At 43.4% G+C, this 21,111-nt stretch overlaps 2 protein-coding genes and 1 long non-coding RNA gene across 3 annotated transcripts; all 3 read right to left on the reverse strand.

The window, feature by feature from the left end:
* Positions 1-831: 831 nt before the first annotated feature.
* On the reverse strand, positions 832-9,319 carry pianp (PILR alpha associated neural protein). The gene is made up of 4 exons (XM_058648633.1): positions 9,161-9,319; positions 8,686-8,764; positions 5,210-5,356; positions 832-990 (listed from the first exon to the last, which is right to left on the reverse strand). Exons 1-4 carry the CDS (start codon positions 9,252-9,254, stop codon positions 969-971), a joined length of 342 nt encoding a protein of 113 aa, XP_058504616.1. The 5' UTR covers positions 9,255-9,319; the 3' UTR covers positions 832-968.
* Positions 9,320-9,456: 137 nt separating this feature from the next.
* On the reverse strand, positions 9,457-10,491 carry LOC131471852 (uncharacterized). The gene is made up of 3 exons (XR_009242035.1): positions 10,393-10,491; positions 9,778-9,834; positions 9,457-9,570 (listed from the first exon to the last, which is right to left on the reverse strand). It is a non-coding gene; the product is annotated as an uncharacterized LOC131471852 (long non-coding RNA).
* A 483-nt stretch (positions 10,492-10,974) lies between these two features.
* si:ch211-154o6.3 (uncharacterized protein LOC563854 homolog) lies at positions 10,975-20,973 on the reverse strand. Its single transcript, XM_058646698.1, has 13 exons — positions 20,726-20,973; positions 18,172-18,290; positions 17,500-17,729; positions 17,052-17,175; positions 16,714-16,835; positions 16,093-16,179; positions 15,821-15,910; positions 15,152-15,240; positions 14,198-14,420; positions 13,132-13,254; positions 12,805-12,970; positions 12,605-12,693; positions 10,975-11,326 (listed from the first exon to the last, which is right to left on the reverse strand). The coding sequence occupies exons 1-13, from the start codon at positions 20,813-20,815 to the stop codon at positions 11,232-11,234; spliced, it is 1,647 nt and encodes a 548-aa protein (XP_058502681.1). The 5' UTR covers positions 20,816-20,973; the 3' UTR covers positions 10,975-11,231.
* Between the last annotated feature and the right edge of the window lie 138 nt (positions 20,974-21,111).

Here is a 21,111-nt window from a genome sequence, read left to right on the forward strand (position 1 = left end):
CTTTTCATCACTTGTAGCGTTCCCATTTCCATGAAGACACAAATCTGTCTTTGTTGTTCGCCATCCAAAAACCTTTGGGAATCGTTGATTCTCAACAGGGATGCCTCTTCCATCTCATCTGTTCCAACTTTGAATATTTTATCTCCGCGCGTGGAAGTGCTTTATGCTTAACACACCTCTGCGTGGTCCAGCGGGAACAAAGGGTGCTCGCAGAGGCTCGACAAAGAGGTGAACGGCAGCCAGATAATTAAGAGAACAAATCATGAGGAAAAAAACTGAGACAAAACAGACTCTTTTATACATTGCAGAGGGAAAAAGCCACAATATTTGCATTTCAGGCACCCAAAGCAGGGAATAAACAGCAGTTTTCAGAGCGTGACATGTTAAGCACATTGCCGATTGGCTACATCTGTGCCAAACAGCTTTGTGAAATACCCCATTCTGTGTTTGGAGATGCTGAGAATGGCTTTTAAAAAAAACCTGCTCTGATTCTGTGCTGAATTTGGATGTTGTTTCGTGGAGATCTGAAGTTGACCAGCGTTACTTGTGCTGCTGAAACACAAGGAACAGTTGTGAAAGCACAGGTAGGGCGTTTAAGGGCTAATGAGATGCTGCATGGCAGTTTAACTTTGTGAATTAGTCATGGCAGGTCCAAGCACAGAGCAGTTGGGTAGCTTAGTAGAGCTCGAGGCCAGAGAGAGGATGGAAAACATGGAGCCACTGATTGTGATGCAGAGACACAATAACGAGATTTACACCCAAATAAGGAAGGAAGGAAATGAGTTTGGTTGTTTTTTTCAGACCTCAGGGAAGCCAAGGAGATTTGTGACGACTGGATACCTGGGATCCCTGAATTCACTTCACAGTTTGAGAGAAAATAAAACATCAGTGCAGGCACGCCCTCTGGTCATGTTGATGCTCCGCCACAGGCCCCGAAGAAACGTTTACCATATGGAAAAACAGTCACCTCAGAGGTTCACAACTGGGATCCTGACACAGCAAGAGACACAGACGGAGAGGAGTGAGAGAGAGAGAGGAAAAGAGGGAGGAAGGGAGGGGTGTGAGGGGATTTAGGGAGCCCAGATGATGGAGGAAAGAGGGGAGGAAGTGGAGCAGAGAGGCCTGGAGCTGGAAATGTGGTGCACACGCAAATGGAAAGCTGCAGCACAGGGGGACTGAGAGGGTTGCAAGGGGAAGAGGTGGAAGAGAAAGCGGAGGATAGTGGTGGAGGAACAGATAATGGGTGGGGGGGTGGACACTAGAGAACAGCTCTATAATTACGGTTGGGTATCATTTTGAATTCGACCAATTCCTGTTCCAATTCCAATTCATGCATCATGCATCTCAAGTCTCTAGTTCTTTTTGAAGTTTTCAATTTCAGTATGATTTTCTTTTGATATTTTTTTTTTTTTAAGGCATCAACAAAGGAAATATGTGATGTTTAAAGTGCACATGTGCATGTTTTAGAAAAACACAGCAGCTCACTTAAAGCTCCAGTGAGGAACCTCTATCGCCCCCTGTGGACTTCTGAGTAATTACCTAAACACTGTGGTCTCTTTCTGAATAATTAACCAAAACACTTCAGTCTCTATGACCCAGCTTTTCAGCTGTGTGATGCAGACGCGTGCAGGGACATAGTCGGGCAGTTGTTTAGTGGAGCTTCCATTTTCAGTATCAAAGTGAACGTCCAGGTTTATTTTTAGTTTCTTCTGAAATGTGTCATGGCTGCTTCTTGATGTTTTCAGCTGCTTTGTGAAGCTGTTACACTTTACTCGCTCTGTGTGCTTCTTCTGCTCAGTCGTGATGTAAAGAGTGCAGGAACGTTGGCGCAGACTCAAACACACACACAAAAACTGCTCCACTGAGAAACACATAGAGAATAATGTGGAGCTGAGTGGCTTAATCATTTGATAACACATAAGATATCAGTCTTTTCTTGTTGTACACTTGTGCAGCACAAGTGACGTTGATAGTTCCAGAGGTGGGGGACTCGAGTCACGTGAGTTGACTGGAGTCTGACTTAATTTGAGGACGTGAGAGTTGCTTGACTAACGTCGGTAAAAGCCTCGACATTAACGACTTCAGATTCGACTTAGACTTGAGTAAAACATGGGGTGTCTGCTTTTGCGGCCTTGCGTACAAACCTGGCAGCCGAGCGACACCACCACTACGTGAAATTTAATTCACCGCAAATCCCACAAAGGAAGGGAAGACAGGAAGTCATCTGGCTGCTACTTGAAGCTAGCACTAGTTAACGTCTTGGTGGATGAAAAGCTGGTTATGATTAACGTTAATGTGCCAGTTATTTTTAGCCTTATAGCTGAAATGCATTTGGTCTAACGGTTGTATGGGACCATGAAGCAGTCATGTGTAATACAGTTTTTCTGTTACAGATAATAAAACTCAAGCAGTTCTAAATGAATTTTGAGCATTTTTAAACGTGAAATATCTGGGAAATCATCTTCATCTTCTATATTCATACGACTTGACTTGACTTGCTTGATTCTTGCAAAAATGATTTTGGACTTGCTTGAGACTTGAAGGTTAAGACTTGAGACTTGAAGGTTAAGACTTGAGGGTTAAGACTTGAGACTTGAGACTTGTGGGTTAAGACTTGAGACTTGAGACTTGTGGGTTAAGACTTGAGACTTGAGGGTTAAGACTTGAGACTTGTGGGTTAAGACTTGAGACTTGAAGGTTAAGACTTGAGACTTGAAGGTTAAGACCTGAGACTTGTGGGTTAAGACTTGAGACTTGAAGGTTAAGACTTGAGACTTGTGGGTTAAGACTTGAGACTTGTGGGTTAAGACTTGAGACTTGAAGGTTAAGACTTGAGACTTGTGGGTTAAGACTTGAGACTTGTGGGTTAAGACTTGAGACTTGAAGGTTAAGACTTGAGACTTGAAGGTTAAGACTTGAGACTTGTGGGTTAAGACTTGAGACTTGAAGGTTAAGACTTGAGACTTGAAGGTTAAGACCTGAGACTTGTGGGTTAAGACTTGAGACTTGAAGGTTAAGACTTGAGACTTGTGGGTTAAGACTTGAGACTTGAAGTTTAAGACTTGAGACTTGTGGGTTAAGACTTGAGATTTGTGGGTTAAGACTTGAGACTTGAAGGTTAAGACTTGAGACTTGTGGGTTAAGACTTGAGACTTGCCTGTGACTTGCATATGTGGGAGAGAGCGATAGATGTGCTTGCACCTTCACCTCACACACGAGCAGATCCATCTCCTCAGCAGAGAATCACTCACTTATCTAGTTTCAAATAGCAATGTGCCAGGCGCAGGTGCACCTGGCTTGGAAAGGGAATGACAATGATTCGGTTTATTGATGTCAGGCTCAAACCCCAACTATGAATAATTCAGACATTAAATACAACTCCTCTGTAACTTGCACCCCACTTTGCATGTAGATTTTGCACCGTGTAACGAGCAGAGGAGGAGTTGGACACGCCCCACAGCACGTGCATCACACAGTTTAGACCATGTGCTACACATCGTTTGAATCAGGCCCTTGATCTTGTTACATGTGGAGTCTGTCCTTTGAAGGAGCCTTGGGGGTAGTTAGGTCTGGAAGTCTGTTAGAGGGTTGTTGATGTTTGTTTGTTTGTTTGTTTGTTGTTGTTGTTAGTTGCAGTGTTCATCCATGTTCACAGTTTTCCACAGAGCAGATGGGATGTGTGTGTGTACTCCACCGTTCACAAGAAAGTGAACTGCTCTGTAAGGAGGAGTCACCTTGACTTGTTTTTGTAATCATTAAGCAGAATCCAAATTCAACATTTTCTTGGTTCTACGCCAGCGATTCCTAAAGTGTTGGCTGTGAAAAAGTCATTAAATACAAATAAATATGTATTTGATTTTCAGTTTTGTAATGACGTTTTATATTGCTGTCAAACATGTATGATAGATATTCAGAAATACTTCATAAGGAATAAAACAAAGCCATGGTGTTTAAATGATGTGTTACAGACATGCAGTATGGGGATTAGGTCAATTGGACACTCTAGATAGGTGTGAGTGTAAGAGTGGATGTGTCTCTGTGATGGACTGGCGATCGGTCCAGGGTGTGACCTCGCCTATCGCCCTATGTCAGCTGAGATGGCACAGCCCCCCACGACCTTCATGTGGAGGATAAAGCGGTAGAAGATGGATGGATTGATTTTTCTTTTCTCTGACATGACTCAGGATAAATATTTCTACGTGTGACTCATTTGAGCAGCATAGTTCTCTTTTCAACTTTTCATGGACGCCTCTTTATGTTAGCACCGCTATACACAGTCATGTGGAGTTGATCGGCTTCATGGTCAGCACTGTGTGAACGATGGATGCACAATATTAGTATTAGCTGATATTGGCTTCATATATTTTTGGTATATCGGCAAAGACGCCAAGATCCCACGATATGACTGATGCTGACACCCTCTCTAACTATTTTCTTTTTATGTTTATTCATTTTCCACAATTATGAAAATGTCCATCTACATACGATGGACTCCTCCCATTGTCCTAAACAGTGAATTCCAACTTATCCCCCAAACAGACGAGAATCCACATCCACCAATCTATCCTGCTGCTGAACCAGAATCAATGAGCGGTTAAATAACATCAAGCCTACGGACCATTATTATGCACGGTCTGTCTGTCCTGACTGTTGTGTGTGTGTACTTTTATGTCTAACGTTTCTCTTGTATTTGTATTTTGTAACGTAGTGTCCTATGAACTGCAAAATGAATTTCAGTGAAAACTGAAGTTTTTAAATATCGTATTGTATTGGTTATCGGCTCATGCACTCCCGATGTGTCGGCATATCAGTTATCAGCACAGGTGTGAACTCACACTGTTTGTATTTAAAAGTTAAGCACTACAGTGTTTAAATACCCCCCCAAAAAAAAGAAAAGAAGAAAGGATGGGGGCTGGCTGCCTTTTCACAAGCCCACAGTGACTCATCTGGAGAGTGAGTTTAAAACACTGATACATCTTATGGCCACACCAACACTTCAGGCCTGACTTCTCCACAGAGAACAGCACTGCTGTCCAATTATAGTCCAGGTTTATCTGCTTACAGTGCACACAAAAGGCCTGAGAAGTCTGCCTCACACACACAATGAAGTCAACTTAAATCCAGAGGTAACGCACACACAAACAGACTCATACAGCAGACACACACACACACACACGGTGTGTGCAGAGCTGGCGAGGCGACTCATTACCTCTCCCTGTCTGTGAAGGAGGAGGAGGTGCTGTGCAGCGTCTGCCGGCTGTCCTCTGAAGCGAGGGAGCGAGGGAGTGCGAGGGTAAGGGGGGGTGCCACGCCACGAGAAAGTGGGGGTGGGTGCTGGGAACAACTGCGATCGTAACTGGGAGAGAATAACATTTCAATGGATAGATGGAGAGAGGAGGGTGAGGATGAGGAGGGGATAGAGGAGAGGAAGAAAGACATTTGGAATATCCAGAGGATACATAGAAGTCAGTGATAAGAAGGGGCAAGGAGACAAGGGGGGGGGGGGGGGGGGGGGGGGAGAAAAGGGGGAGAATTAGAGAAAGAGGCGGGAAAATAAATAGGAATAAATCAAAAGACAAATAATAAAGTTGGAGTTTGAGTAAGAGATTACAGTAAAAGAAGGTCAGAGAGAGCGGGAGATGATCGAGGGAGAGGATGAAGAGAAACAGATGTGGGAAAAACAGCAGAGGGAAGACAAAAGACAGAGGAAGAGGAGAGGGAGAGAGAGAGACAGAGAAACACAGTCAGAGAGCATCAAGAACAGCAGAGCCATTTAGCATCAGCGAACACATTATGCTGCCACTGTGAGAGAGAATTAGTGCACTCATCGGACTCATTAAAAAGGCTGTCAGAGGGGAGAGGGATGGGGAAGGAGGGAGTCGAGGTGGGGGGGGGGGGGGGTGCTGCAAAGGATGCAACAAGGCAAGGAAACGGACAGAGTGGTGACACATCATCATCACTGAGGTGTTGCACCGTTACTTCAGTCAGTGAGTTATGGTGACGACACGGTAGGGAGTCAGAGGTTCAGGCTCTTAAGAATACTTAGGATGCACAACAAAGCTGTTCTCACTGCCATAAAAGCCACAGTGCACTCACATCGTCCCTCAGTAACACCTGTCCTCTTTGGGCTCACTTCCACCCCATATGAACACACACACACACACACACATGCACTGTTCACACTTGACAACATTAACCACACTGACGATTTTAGCTCTGTGAAAATCACTGAGCACATATGCTGCACTTTTATGCTCATCACAAACTGGACAGTGGCCAATTTCTACTATGGACTATCATTTCAGTCCATCTGCACCATCCCTCCCTCCCTCCATCCTCCCTCCATCCTCCCTTCTACTATTCATTCTGTGGCACTTTGTCTAACACATGGTGTTATTTACACATTTATGATACTGAAGCACGTGTCAGTGGAGAGAGAGCGAGGCTGCTGCTGCTGCTGCTGCTGCCATGTCTCCAGTCTTGAATCCCTGCAATTCTCACTTTTGCGAGGCCAGCACGGCATCATCGGCTTTCCCTTCACAACAGGGGCTGGTGAAATAAGTTATAGAAACAACAGTAGCAGGCCTGTCTCACAGAGAGCAGTGCAGGCAGGGTTGCTTATCATGTATCAGCTCAAGGCAAACTGATGGATTATCTGTGCATCTGCAGCCAGACTGGCAGCACTGGGAGAGATAGTAGACTGGTGCGGGAGATAAGAGGAAGCGCGGCTGTGCTGAGACGGGCTGCGTTAGAGCTCGGCTGCAAGTGAGAGAGGAACCTCGGGGAAGAGGGGGAAACGCAGGAAGTCAAAAAGCTGTGAGGCAAAGGGGATGGGAGAGTTAGAGGAGGAGACGATGGAGGAGGGTGCCAAACTGAGATTACAAGAGAGTATGACAAAATTATGTGGAGGAGAACAAATTATTGAGATTCAGGCAATGAAAAGAAAAATTAATAACGGGTGAGGTGAACTGATAAGTGCATGACTGTGGGGAGGTAACACTTTACAGTTCACTACAGTAACATTATGGTGACATAGTAATGCCATTATGTTCTTAGAATAATCACCCAGTAATAACTTGGCAATAGCAATGAAAAATGTGCATGAGACATCAGGGAGGATCAATTTTAGCGTAATAATGTGTTATATAATTAAATAATTATCAATTTCGAGTCGCAAAAATGTTCATGTGAAGACATTACACTGATGGACGCCTGAAGTAACGCTCATTATCGAGCTATCACCTGGATATTATCTGTAAATGACTTATGGTGACTCGCTGTAACATTATCTCCTTATTACCACACCATTACTGTTGTTATTACCAAGCTGGAAATGACAGTAATATAACCTCCTCATTACAAATGCATTACCGTAATATTACCATGCTATTACTGTACAGACGTGGAGCTTGACAAGTCAAGAGTGCGTGAGGTGCAGGAAGAGCGTAGTCCCAGAGGTTAAATAAAGTGATGGTGTGATCGGCAAAGCGTGGAAGTGACTCACTACATCACAGCCATTGTCTGCCATTCCCGGCTAATGGCCATGTGTGCAACAAGCACTTCCCAGCAGGCCTGAAAATGCAACACATACAGGAGTCCCACCCTCACCCACATGTTTGCATGCTCTCAGTCTGAGAGGCTTAATAGCCGATGGGCTGTTAAAGCACATCGATACCAGTGAAGTCATATTACTGCCTGTGAGACAACAGATCTGTTTTGTTGCTTCCCTCCACCCAAACGGTTGGAGAGAATGTTTAATCATTGCCACTCTAATGGCTCTAAATGACACATCTGTGCCAACTGTGACTTTTAGGAACACACAAGTCATTAGTAAGCAATTACTCAGCGCTCACTTTAAGTGTGTGTGTGTGTGGGGGGGGTGTATGCATTGTGGATGTGCACAGAGCACAGACAGACACACCAACATGCTCATGCAAGCATGCAAGTTGAGCTTAAATCAGACATTTTCATCACGAGCCATCACTGAGTCTCCTCTTTAAAATAGCAACTTCCCTTTAAAATCAGTTTTTCAAGACTCACTAAACTCTCCAATCACTTAACACTAATGGAAAGCCCTGATTGGATTCTGTCTTCGATTTATGTCTGCCCTTCACTCCTCTTCATCATTGGCATCTGCCTATAACCAGGTCAAATGACAATTAGCCTCCCTTTTTGTACAAAGGTTCAAATATAGTTCAAATAGTAAATACATAAAACTAAAGTCTGGAAAAAAATTGAGTGTGTGTAAGAGAAGTGTCATTTTCTCTCTTATTTATCATCTTGTGATCTCTCAGGCTGGAAAACCTTCTTCATAATCGCTGCAAAACATAAATCTGCCGTAGTTAGAATGCCCAGAATAACCTGCTTTTACAGATTTATCACCTAATTTAACTCTGTTAGTGTTAAAGTACTCACTTGAAAAATATAAAATGTCATATTCAGGAGAGTAAGTCTCCTCCTCTCTGCACCTTATTCCATGTGCATTCTCCAAATTAGAAATTGTCCTAAAAACCCTGAGGTGTATTAATAAAGTGGGTCAGCGTTGTCCTCCTGCTGTGGGGCAGGTGTCCAGCTCCTGACAAGGAAAGTGAACTCTTCCTTCACTCAGTTATACACACTTTGTATAGTTTTGTTGCCACACACACAGATACACACAAGATTTTGGAGATGAGATTTGGTTCCTACCAGAGTTTGGCTACAATGATGACAGCTGTCAGGATGAGCAGCGAGGAGATGGTCACGGTGACGTAGAACTGAGGGTCCACTGTAACAGACACACACACACACACACTCATGCTGTTACTAATTTCGGACAAAGATCATTTATTACTTTATCCGGGACAAAAGAAGAAGAAAAAATCAGTGCACTTGGATGAAACATGAATTTGGATGTACAAGACTCTGGCCTCCAACTCTAACACCACTCTGATGACATTTTCCCTCCATTTTGCAGTTTTGACGGCCACTTCCTCTGTGTGAGTGATGAAAACTTCATTCCCCGCCACAAACTGAATCAGCCACACTCAGCAATGTGTCTGGCTTTACTCTGGTGACCACTAATTCCCTGGAGGACTCCTGCCACTTGTGTGTGTTCACATGAAACTGCAGCTCATGGTCACCTTCATTTAAAAATCCTTCATGTGCATCTCCTGTGCATCACCTTCCTCAGGCTCTGTCTCCTCGGCTTCCGTCCCTCGGTCCTCCACTCCCTCCTTGTCCTTGTCCTCCAGTGGTTTTTCCTCTCGGGGCTGCATGCTTGAGCCTGGATAAGGCCAGTCCTTAGACGTGGCGGTGTTGGCCTCCTGCTGATTCCCATGATGCTGCAGAGGGTCTGTTTCCTGGCTGGAGAGGAAGTGGTAGGTCTCGTCCTCCAGTGGCTGCGTGGGACCCCACACCACCGCCCACAGAGGGGTGGGTGTAACCTGGGCTGTGACGGACAGCTGGACAGACAGGGCGTCCACCTGCTCCTCGCCTTCACTGTCGTCACGGTTACAGGTGGAGGGCTGTATCACCACAGCAATCAGGAGGAGGGAGGCGAGGGCAGTCAGTCGTGCGACAGGAGAGATGGAGCTGGAGGAGAGATGGAGGGGGGGAATGAGAAGTGATGAAGTGACACAGAAGTTAGGTGAGAAAATTTACTGTCCACACACACACACACTACATGACCTCAACTACTCAAGACATTGATTCTCATGCCAGCCATCAATCTGAATGACATTTTATACATCTGCACACCATACATCCCTCTTTCTTCACCTCAGAAACTATCCATCTTACCATCTCTCCATCGCTTCGCTGTGTTCACTGAGACTCCGCTGCTGCGATCATCGCTCTCTGTGAGATAAGACACAGGGGCAAGTGAGGGATAGATAGACCGAGAGAGAGGGAGAGAGAGAGGGAGAGAGGGGAGGGTCCAGCTTTTTTATTTCCAGTCTTTTTGTCTCAGATAAAAAGCATGTAATCACACACAGCAGCAATAGTGTTGTCAAAAAACCTGCCACCTTTTTTTTTATTTAAAAACAAATCCCCCAGAGAGACTAAGAGAGAGTTTTAAATGTAGCACTTAATTGTGAGCCACATCTTTGAAGAGATCAACATCTGCACGCAAGTACACGGTACCCAGAAGTACACGGTCACTGCCTGCCCTGCTCTTTCACACACATACAGTGCACACACCTGAGCGCAGCACATTAATCATCATTAGAGCTGTCGAGCATGGAGCCAATACTCTCTATGACACTTTGAGCAAAGAAAGGCAACTTCCCATCTACAACTACTGCCTAAATGCCACAGAAATGTCACTTAATGACACGCACGCAACACCGAGAGACAGACAAGACACACAAACACACACAAACACACACACACCAACACATCAGTTATCATGCCTACCTCTGGCAGTGGAGAAAGGGAATGAGAGAGGGAGACAGAGAGAAAGGGGGAGATACAGAGAGCAAGTGAGGGGGAAAAAAAGCATCGGTTGCCTTAGCGACTGAGACATGTAGAGTCTGCCAGAGTACAAGAGGAGAGAGAGAGAGAGAGAGAGGGAGAGGGGGAGAGAGATGTAGGGAGGGCAGAAGACTGTAGCAAAGAGATTTAAATGCTAATTATGCGTGTGTGTGTTTTTTAAAAAAAAATAGGTTCAATTAAACAGACGCAGTGGAAAAGAAATGAATTTGACGAGTGAAACAGAAATGATACAGAGAAAGACATTAATAAGCTCATTTTGTGGGCGGTGGGTAAAAAAAGAGAAAAAAGAAACCCAACTTCAATTCTGTTTACAAAAAAGCAAGGACACCCTAGAGAGAAAGAGACAAATGCAGACAGTATAGAGGGGGAGAAGGAAGGAATAGATGGAATATAATTGAATTTACATTCGTTTACACAGGATGCACAGGCAGAGCGAGGCGGTGAACTGTTGTGTCACAAAAGGAACGTCGTCGGATTGAAATACACAAAAAAAGACAAGAGATGGAATTTTGGAGGTCAGAGTCTTAGTTTAACTTTATTATGAGTGGATGTCATATTTACATAGAAAACAATCTGCCTATCACTCACTCACACACACACACACACATACACTCTCTCCATCCATATGCTCCCCCTCCACATTGAGTCTGTCACACTTCTCTCCTCTGCTCCCTCCTTCGCTGTCACTTGGCTCACTCCCTCCCTCTCATTTCCTCTTCACGGCTGCAGGCCGTGGCGTCCTCAGCGTGAGAAACCAGCACTCACTGGAGAACACAGCGCAGCCACGATGAGGATCCCTCATCCTCCGCACCGTCAGACCGGCTGTGAGCACCATCATCATCATCATCTTCGAAATCTAAACAAGACGAGGAGGTCAGATACATTTGTCTCAATATGCATCACCTTAAAGGAGCAAATGTAACAAATGTATTACACTACGCCATAAAATCATCCGAGATGAAGGAAACATCAATTGAAACACTGATAACAACTATGTATGGTTTTTTTTTGGTGTTGTGGTCTGTTGTGCTACCCACATAAAAAGCCTCACTACCCCTCTGAAAAATGTCTAGACCAGAGGAGAAGCCAAATGAGGCTCTGCGGTAGAGGAGATGTGTTACACTAGTGAAAGCAGATAAGTTTAACACAGATGTGCCAACGTGGATCATCTTCTCCTGGACAGGGAAGCAAAACAGAAAGCTACAGCCAATATTAGCGAACACTCTCTCAGTCATGTGTGTGTATGCCAGTGGCGATTGCCCTAAGACAGCAAGGGAAGCTCAGCTTCCTCTAAAATGTCGTCATATACTGTATGTGTTGTGTTGTATTCACATTTCAGTACTAAACGATTAGAATGTGTCACTATAGTTCGTTCAGCATCAGTTGTTTATCACGGATGACGGATCGTCTTACATGATTTTCGTATTCCCGTATTCTCTCGTATTCTCCACATTAAAACCACCTGAGGCTCAGTTTCAACTGTTCTCTATGGGACGCCACAGAATATATTTGTTTGTTTTTTAACTGAGGTGAGGTGATTGGACAAATGCAGCAAAAAACATCACTTCCACAGAAGCTCGGCTTCTCTCATAGTTAATGAGCAGTGGGTGGGCGTGGATGCTGGGCTTCTGCAAGATGATTGGAGGAACTGTCCGAAAGGCGGAACCAGTTTTTGATTGAAAGCACTGTATGACAGCGGAGCCTTTTCTGCCTCAGTCCTGTGTGGATTTTGTGAGGGAAGTCTGGTCATTGTGTGTAATTTGCTCGGCGATATAGCCCATTTTCATTTGAACATATACACTGTGAATAAAAACACTATTATAGCATTTCAGTTTTACATAATTATCGTGCTTCTGCATTTGCAGAATTTATGTAAGAATTTAAATAACTGGGCTTGAAATGAGCTTTCCCTGTTTCAAAGACCAGCAACCGCCACTGTGCATGATCACAGAGTACATTGCTTTAATTGGGATGACAGCAACCGTTTGAAATGCTCAGGATTGCTGTTGCACATATTTTACATGCATCCCCTTTAATTAACATGGCGGCTTAATATGTAATTCCACAGTTTGCAATTAAGCGTGTGACTCAAGGCAATAGAGATGAAGTGTGAAATTACAGTGTGTGTCTATACCATCAGTTTCCTCGTCATCTTCTGTTTCCGCCTCTGATTCCAGGAAGCAGAAATCCAACCGGCTGTCTCTCTTCACTGAGACGTCACCTCTGTAACATTTGTACCCACAATTCATTCAAAAGCTATCATCAACACGTGTCAATGAATATTCAAACACAGACTTAAGTTTCTGGAGCAGTGTTCGCAGGTGTTGTACCCACCTCTGCTTCCCGGAGCTGGAGAGCTGCTCCCATACAGTGAGAGTGCGGCCTCCCGTAACCCACCGGTGGTCTCCACTCCCCGTGGCCCATGTCGCAAAGCAGAGAATTCTGGGAGCATCCGGCCAGGTCAGAGAAGCCAGGTAGCGACAGTGAGGCAGAGAGAATACTGCAGGCAGGAAATAAAAGGGAGCGGGGGTCATCAGAAGGAAACAAAGTGGTTTCGATTTCTTCTTACGACCTTATTGTGTTGTCACACACACACACACACACACACATCAGAGTGCAGTGAATAACTTGTGGTTGCACATGGTTTGCTCTGGAACTCACAATTTAATGCGCTCTCTCCATTTACCAGATCGTAGCAGGAGCCAATTAGGAGGCCTCCTGTCTGGTGGACACAATCTGTTACCGCGGCGATGCTGCTGTGATTGGTCAGCCTGGATGTTGATCCTGTGATAATTAAACAGATGTTAGGTGGAAGGATTATGCAACTATTCCAACATCTACCTTTCCAACTCTTTTCTTTTGCTCTCCATCTAACAAAGACATTTCTTAGATTATTTATAATTTTGCAATTTAAAGGTACAGTGTGTAAAATTTAACAGCTATTGGTGAAGCAAAGTTGGTGAGTTTGCATGTTCTCCCTGTGTGTGTGTGGGGGTTTTCTCTGGGTTCACCGGTTTCCTCCCACAGCTTAAACACGTGCAGGTTTGGGGATTAGGCAAATTGGACACTCGAAATTGACCATGGGTGTGAGTGTGAGAGTGGATGGTTGTTTGTCTCTATTGTGGCCCTGTGATGGACTGGGGACCTCTGTTTTGTAGTAATAAAAAACAGCAATTCATCCAATCAGGTGATTGTAGTATATATAAGTATATATATATATATTTTGTTTTGCATATTATTGTATCTTCAAAATCTGCCAAATGAAACTAATTTTACCTAAGATGGACCTTTTTAAAAAACACTGACACATGAAAATTAGGGTAGGCTAGGGGTAATGTGGTAATTTACAGCTAAAACGCCCCCCTGTCACATAATAATCAGGGGTGGTATGGCTCCACACAAGCGTATCGCATGCACACAAACTTACGGAGGAGCAGTAACATAAATGCTCAGTTTAACAGCCTCCTAACAATGTCCCAGTCTCTTTTACAAAGCATCTTTAGGTTTACACTCTTTCCATTTAACATGTATCAGCGTTTCGACTGAGCCATCAGCTAAAACCCATAGGCATGCAGTAAAGGCGCAGGTCAAAGTGTCCAAAGGGAGATCAGTGGCTAAGATCTCTGTCATCAAGGCATGCACCTCTGACCACAAATGGCTTAATGTGCCACAATTATCTAACACACACACACACACACAAGTGTGTTCAATTAACTCCAGAGCTCACCGGTCCTCCAGTGCAGGATCTTGACCCAGGCTTGACCATAAGCCAGGAACACTCTGTCTCCCCTCGGGCTAAGGGTCAGTCGCCCACCCGAGCCACTGCCACAACCGGTCACCTGAGCACTCCAGTGTTGGAGCTGCCTCAGGGGGTCTCGGTCTGTACACCGGTTCTCCCACACAGACACCCCTCCCTCAGACGAGCCACTGAACACCAGCGGACCTTGAGACTATGGAGGGCACAGGAGACATGGTTGTCATGGTGATGTTGAGTCTTTATCCAGTGTTGTGTGTGCAAGTGCGTGTTAAAGAGAGAAAGACAGGCAGAGTGTATATATATATATATATATATATATATATATATATATATATATATATATACATATATATATATATATATATATATATATACATATATATATATATATATATATATATATATATATAAATATAAATATATATAAATATATGTACTGTTTGTGTGAACAGTTTCAAATTTTCTGTGGCGTTGTGTGATACAAATGGATTATGTGCTTTGCATGATAAAAAACAACAACGAGGATAACAATGATGCGCTGTGCTTTAATGCTTCAGGCATATTTTTATGACTGAAAATTGAAAAAAAGTGCACATGCAGCTGTGGATTTCAATATTCATAAAAAACCTTTTTGCTCAAAATATGTACGGTGTGCTCTCTCTAAAATTGGCCAAGCTTACAACTAAATATCTTTGATTTCCATTTAAAAGGAATGAACAAGGGTAGCTTGTGTGAGGAAGAGTCTAGAAAAATGGCTGATTTCCTGAGAAAAGGCTCTTTTCTTTCTTTGTTTCTCGTTGTTTCTTTCTTTCTTTAACAAATCAGTAACCAGGACTTCAGAATCTTTTTGCTAAAAATCAAGGCAGCTTGAGCATCCTCAGGGTGGACGTTGTGTCACGGTCAGCAGGTCAGTAACCCACACACCTGGATGCAGGTGACAGCGTCCTTGTGAGCGTTGATTGACTGGCAGTTCTCGAAAGTGTGCCAGCTCCAGGCTTGAACTTTCCCCCCGTCTGCAGGGTGACAGAGTGTGAGGTTAACATGTGCTGACAGGCGGCTGGCAGTCATTATAGTTGGTCACGGTCAAACCCACCTGAGCCTGGCTGCCTAAACTCTATGTGCCTCTATCTCTCTGATTCACCCTGATACTGCCTCTGTTGCACTGACTAACTCACTGGCAGATGATGCCACTCGGCTCAGCATATTAGTGGACATGTAAGAAAGATATATGTAGCACATAACTATTAGTATAGAGGTGTTTGGATCATGTGTTGCCCAGCAACATTCCTGTGCTGCAACAGTAAAATGGTGCTAGTACAAACATGTTAGAGTATGACTGAAAACACAAAGTTTGACAGTATTAACGCTGATAATAAGACATTAACATAAAAAATGTAATTATTAGACAATTAGTTAAATAATAAGCTGTTGCCGATTAGTTAACACTGGTCAAAGTTGACCTCCCTCTTAAATAGAAACCAGTTATGCTGTAAATCTGATGTTATGGACCAATTTCTGACTCTGATTATTGTCCACTGTGTAACGAGCTTCTAATTTTCCCCACATATACCGACTGACCACACATAATCGTACCCGATCCGGTGATAATGTAGCCGTCTCCCTCTGGCACGAAACACAGAGCAGTCACAGCATTGAACGTGTAGATTGACTTTACACACTGTCCTGGAGGGAACAGGAAAATACTCATTTAATAGACAAGACACACACCACCAGTCAGCCAGGGATACAATGATTACAATGCACGTACACACGCACACACATATATTATCCACACAAAGCCCTGAGGTGTGCTGTAACTTAATACATATAGATGTATATTTGTGTTGTTGTGTGGTTAAGCGTACCAATGCTCAGGGCCCAGATCTTCACATAGCAGTCTGCTGAGCCACTCAGAATAAACCTCTCCTTGTCGGACAAAGACAGAGACCAGGCTGTAGGGAGGGCAAACACAGACAAAAGAGCGGGAGGGGATGGAGGAAGAGGAGGAGGAGGAGGCAGCGGGGATCAGAAAGAGAGAAACGGATGAGGACAGATAGATTAAGCTGAGAGGAAGGTGTAAATAAATGATGATGTTCAAAAAAAAAAAAAGGGAAAGAGACAGCTTACAAGAAAGATGCAGCAAGAAAACAGACTTTCTTTAAGATGTTGTGTGTAAGAAAAAGAAAAACAAATCATTAGTCAATGAGTGCAGTGTTTACACAGGTCAAGTGTGCTGCACTTCCACGCTTGATATTTTCAGTTGGGGTACTGGGTGTGAAGGGGAGGGTGGAGGTGGAGAGGAAGAGAGGCAGTTGGAGTTGACATGATGGAAGTTTGTCTGAATGCTTGAGACAGACAGTGTCTCTACAGTGTCTGCTGAGGTTATCTCTCACTGGGCTTGATCTGATGAACTGCTCCTTTAATTACCACACTCTCCTGGCATTACTCAGCTGTTGTTGTGTGTGTGTGTGTGTGTGTGTCCTCACCCAGCCTCTTGCAGTACTCAGGCGGAGGGGCGGATAGACAGGTAACCCCACCCGTGTGCCCCCCCAGGTTCTTGTGCTCTGTTGCCGTGGGAACATGCCACACCTTCACCGTGGTATCTCGGCTAAGAGGAGAATGGAGACGGACGGAGGAGTCAGAGTTGGTGAGAGCAGCCAGGATAAACAAGCCTTTGACATAAACCACAAGAGAGTTGAGTTGAGCGGAAGAAAAACAATTACATGTCAGACAGCGAGGGAAAGAGTGGAAGCATATTTAGTAATAAATTGGGTGAAATGTTCCCTTTTTCACACGTGCAATACTGTGCAAATCAGGGCTCTACCTTCCAGAAACCACCAGATTGTCGACGGCAACCACACAGGTGACGATGTCATTGTGACCCTCCAACTGCCTCAAGCGAAACTTCGCCTTCTCCCAAGATCCTTTGAGTGATGAGAATTCAGCTTCTGTGAGAAAAAAACGATTTGTTCAATTAGCAATGTTGACTCATCAGCACCCCGGCTTGTTAATCTACACACTTCTTCAATATGGATTAGTCTGCCACTGCAACGTGTGGCGCTAATTTAGCTCCAAGGGTGTAAACATGCGTCTGTCATCAGGGAACACAAATGCAGCTTTTTTTTTACACCATGTAAGCTTGTCAAGATTCCTCAGGGGCAAAGATGTACAATCTGATTTAAGATGTTAATCACAAATTAAAGCATTGCATTTTATTTTGAAAAATGCCTGCGATAAAACAGCAATGTTGTCACGTTTCCTGATGATTCCACCTTCTTGTCGCAGTTGCTGTTCCTTGTCAGACTCTGGACAGTCTGCAGACACGTCTTGCTTGTGACCCGACACCTTGGCCGGCTCTGTCTTTTCCCGTTGTCTGTCCACTGCTGTCTCCCTCTGCCTGGCAGCTGGTGATGGCGTTGCTTGAGCTTTGAACTCCTCTCCACCTTTAAGGACCTTAGAGGCAGGAGGCTTTTGTGACGGAAGTGCCCCAGGAGCATCCTCCCTGTGTCAGTTCAGAGAGGAAGGACCAGATTGAACAATCAGGATTCACAACATCAACACCTGTGGAGGTTTCTCCAAGCTCCACATAAAACAATAACAGTAGTTTTTAATGAGCTCCTGGTGAGTATAAGAGAGAGAATGTGCGTCTTTCACTGAGTTTGATGTTAATTCCAGGATGCCGGTTTCCCTAATCTGCACAAGGCCGTGAGCATCGTTAACAGACAGGATGACATCCCCGAGTGATGTTTACATGGTACATTACAAACAGTAGAAAGTTCCTGATTTTAGTAAAGCGTGACAGGATTTGACCTCCAGTCTGTTTTGATAGACATACAAAATGATGAAAGACTTCAAAGTGAATGTTGTTGCTTTTGAAGAGTTATCCTCACAAACACACACACACACACATGTACACCCACGATACATCTCCCTCACTTCCTTACACTTGTCTTTTCATCTTCTCCTTTTTTCTGTCTCCCACAATCCCCAGAGTTTGCTGCGGGCCAGAAAGCTGCAGCTGAAGCTCAGCCAATCTGGAACGCAGCTCCGCCTTCCTGGAGATCTAAGAGAGAGGAGGGCACGTGATTGGTTGTAAACCAAGCTACTAAATCCACAAGTTGTTTGTGAGCACATTACAACCAACATACTTGGCTCGTCTTGATTTATTAGCCTGGCAACTGGCAACATACGCCACACTCGTGATTGTGACTGATGAAATATGCATGAATGATTGAATTAGGTCTTTCTGCTTGATATGAAATGACTGTAGTACTAATTGTCCACGGTTTTTACCCAGTTTATTCAGTCTGTGCATTTTCTGAGAAAATCACCCTGCATGTGTCATCATCTCAGTTATCTCAGCTTGGGGCTCAGAAACATATGCATCACCAATAATTACCAGAAAGTGGGGTTGCAGCATGTGACACAATTTAGAAAATTTGTGTCTTACATGCACACAAATGTGACAAATGTGGGAAAGACCCAGTGTGTAAGAATCAGTGACATCTAATGGTGAGGGTGCAGATTGCCAAAGACGGGACTCCTGCACTCCAGCGCTTTTCTGTCACCCAATCAGCTGACTATCGTGGGTCTAGTTCCACCCGAACCGTACCATTACTCTGGTACACCAAGAGAAGGGTACTGAAAAATGGAATGGTTGGGACCAGTTATTTTGGTACTTATTTTACGTACTGTACTGAACCAAACCGCTCCACTCCTGTAGGAACATGGCAGCACAAGATGGCAGCCTCTGTAGAGCAAAAGCCTAAACTACAAATAAACTGCTTATTCTAAGGCAAAAAAAAACAAATGGGTTTTATTTTAAAGCTATTCTACACTTATACTGAAACATGATTTTGGGTAGTATAGTAAGTTTCTAACCAATAAATGTTACACACTGGACCTTTAAGTGGCTTCACACTGAAAGTATTCCTGGATTTTATAGTTACAATTAATAAATGCGTTAATTGGTTGTTCACTGAGGCATCACTACTATAGATACGTAGATACTTTGTCTAAACCATAGGTTCAGATAAAGAAAATATTATAATATATATAATATATTATCACTTATTCACAGTAAATCTATTGTACTTACCACAGCATCACACCTGACCCTGACCATCACTACCTAATGACCCTCAGCTGTAGCTGTAGGACCATTTCTAACATAAACACTAAACTCATAGAGACCAAACCTGGTCCTAATGAGGCAGAACCTCATTGCTGATTATTGGTTACGTTTAGGGTTAAAGTTTGAATTGTGGTTAGGTTAGGTTAGGGTCTGGAATTAACTGGTTATGGTTAAGTTAGGGATAACACATTGTTTAGGCCGTCAATGCAGTGTCCTAAGAAGGACAGCTGTGAAAACCTGTATGTGTGTATGTGTGTGTGTGTGTGTGTGTGTGTGTGTGTGTATGTGTGGGTGGGTGTGTGTGTGTATGAGACATTACTGCAGGCATTCATTTTCCTGTTTTAAATTAGCAATGAAAGGACAGTTCAGTGAACACAAAACACTGCTGTGGGGCCTGGCTATAACTTACAACACTCAGGTGCACTGCACTGCCCTTTGCTGGAGTTTCTTATTCTTTTCTGATGCACGTATGAGCTTCTGACTGCTGAGGGGGAAACTGTCAAATGTTTCACTTTCAGTCACTGATGGAACATCTGTTTCTTTAGATACACATTGTTATAGCTATTTCAATTCATAAAAGTACAAAATATCAGCATCATTAAAACAAAACAAAAGGAGATGAGAATGGCAATTAATATTCTTTTAGCAAGCAAGAGCATTCTCTAAGTCCATTATACTTGGTATAACTCCATACCACTTTATATCTTATATATACATATACATATATATGTATATATATGTATATGAGTGCACAGTCTGATACAGTATTTTACCTGATTTACATCACCATAGCTGATAAGTTATGTGCTTATCTTATCCATCTGTGTTTAGTGAAGCATTTACCTGATATTTTGGGTTAATGGATCATAAGGAATTTACCTTTTCCCTCTTCCAATATCCATTTCCATTTATTTTTACTAGAATCAGATGTTTTATTCACATACAACTTGTTTTATTGTTAATTGTATTGCTCTAACTTTCCATTTTATTGCATGACTTAATATGAGACTATTTGTTAAGCACTTTGAATTGCAAATTTGCAAGAAAGCGTAATTGATGTTCGATTGATCAATCGAACATTATTTACAACCCGTAACACTGTAAACTTGGCAGCTGTGTACACAATATTCTTTGCTGTAATGGAGTGTGAACTGTTTGGTGCAGGAATATGAAACCCTAATCTACAAACTGCTCTTCATAAACCTGGAAATGTTCATTTCTTCTTGTCTTTTATTAAAAACATTGACTTTAAACTGTGCCTGTGCTGGGATGAAGTCTGTTGTTGCACTTGAGGGAAATCTATTCAGGATTTGATTAACTCACATAGATCGCATAAAAAAAAGGCAGATGAAGTGTTTCTGTACCTTGAATCTCTCCTCTGGGCTCAGACTGATTTTTATTTCCAGATTCTCAATCTGTCTCAACTTCTTCTGTAGCTTCCTCACCTCCCCCATTTGCAGCACAGGCTTTTCTGCAAAGCAGCGAACCTTGAAATTCCACTTTAAACACAACTGACGTAATTTCGGGTTGAAAAGTCAAACACACAACAATAAACGATATAAGTGTGGAGAGGTTTCAATAAATGAATCACACGCACGGATCGACTGTGTGAGGAAGACGGACGTGTCGCCGGATGTTGACGACGAGGTAGACGACGTGTATTACTGTTTTTACAGCGCCATCTAGTGAATTACTATGGTATTAGCTTAAACACTGTTAATAACAACTTATTCATTTCACATGCAGTACT

This window comes from Solea solea, chromosome 13 (assembly GCF_958295425.1).
Source record: "Solea solea chromosome 13, fSolSol10.1, whole genome shotgun sequence".
Taxonomy (NCBI): Eukaryota; Metazoa; Chordata; class Actinopteri; order Pleuronectiformes; family Soleidae; genus Solea; species Solea solea.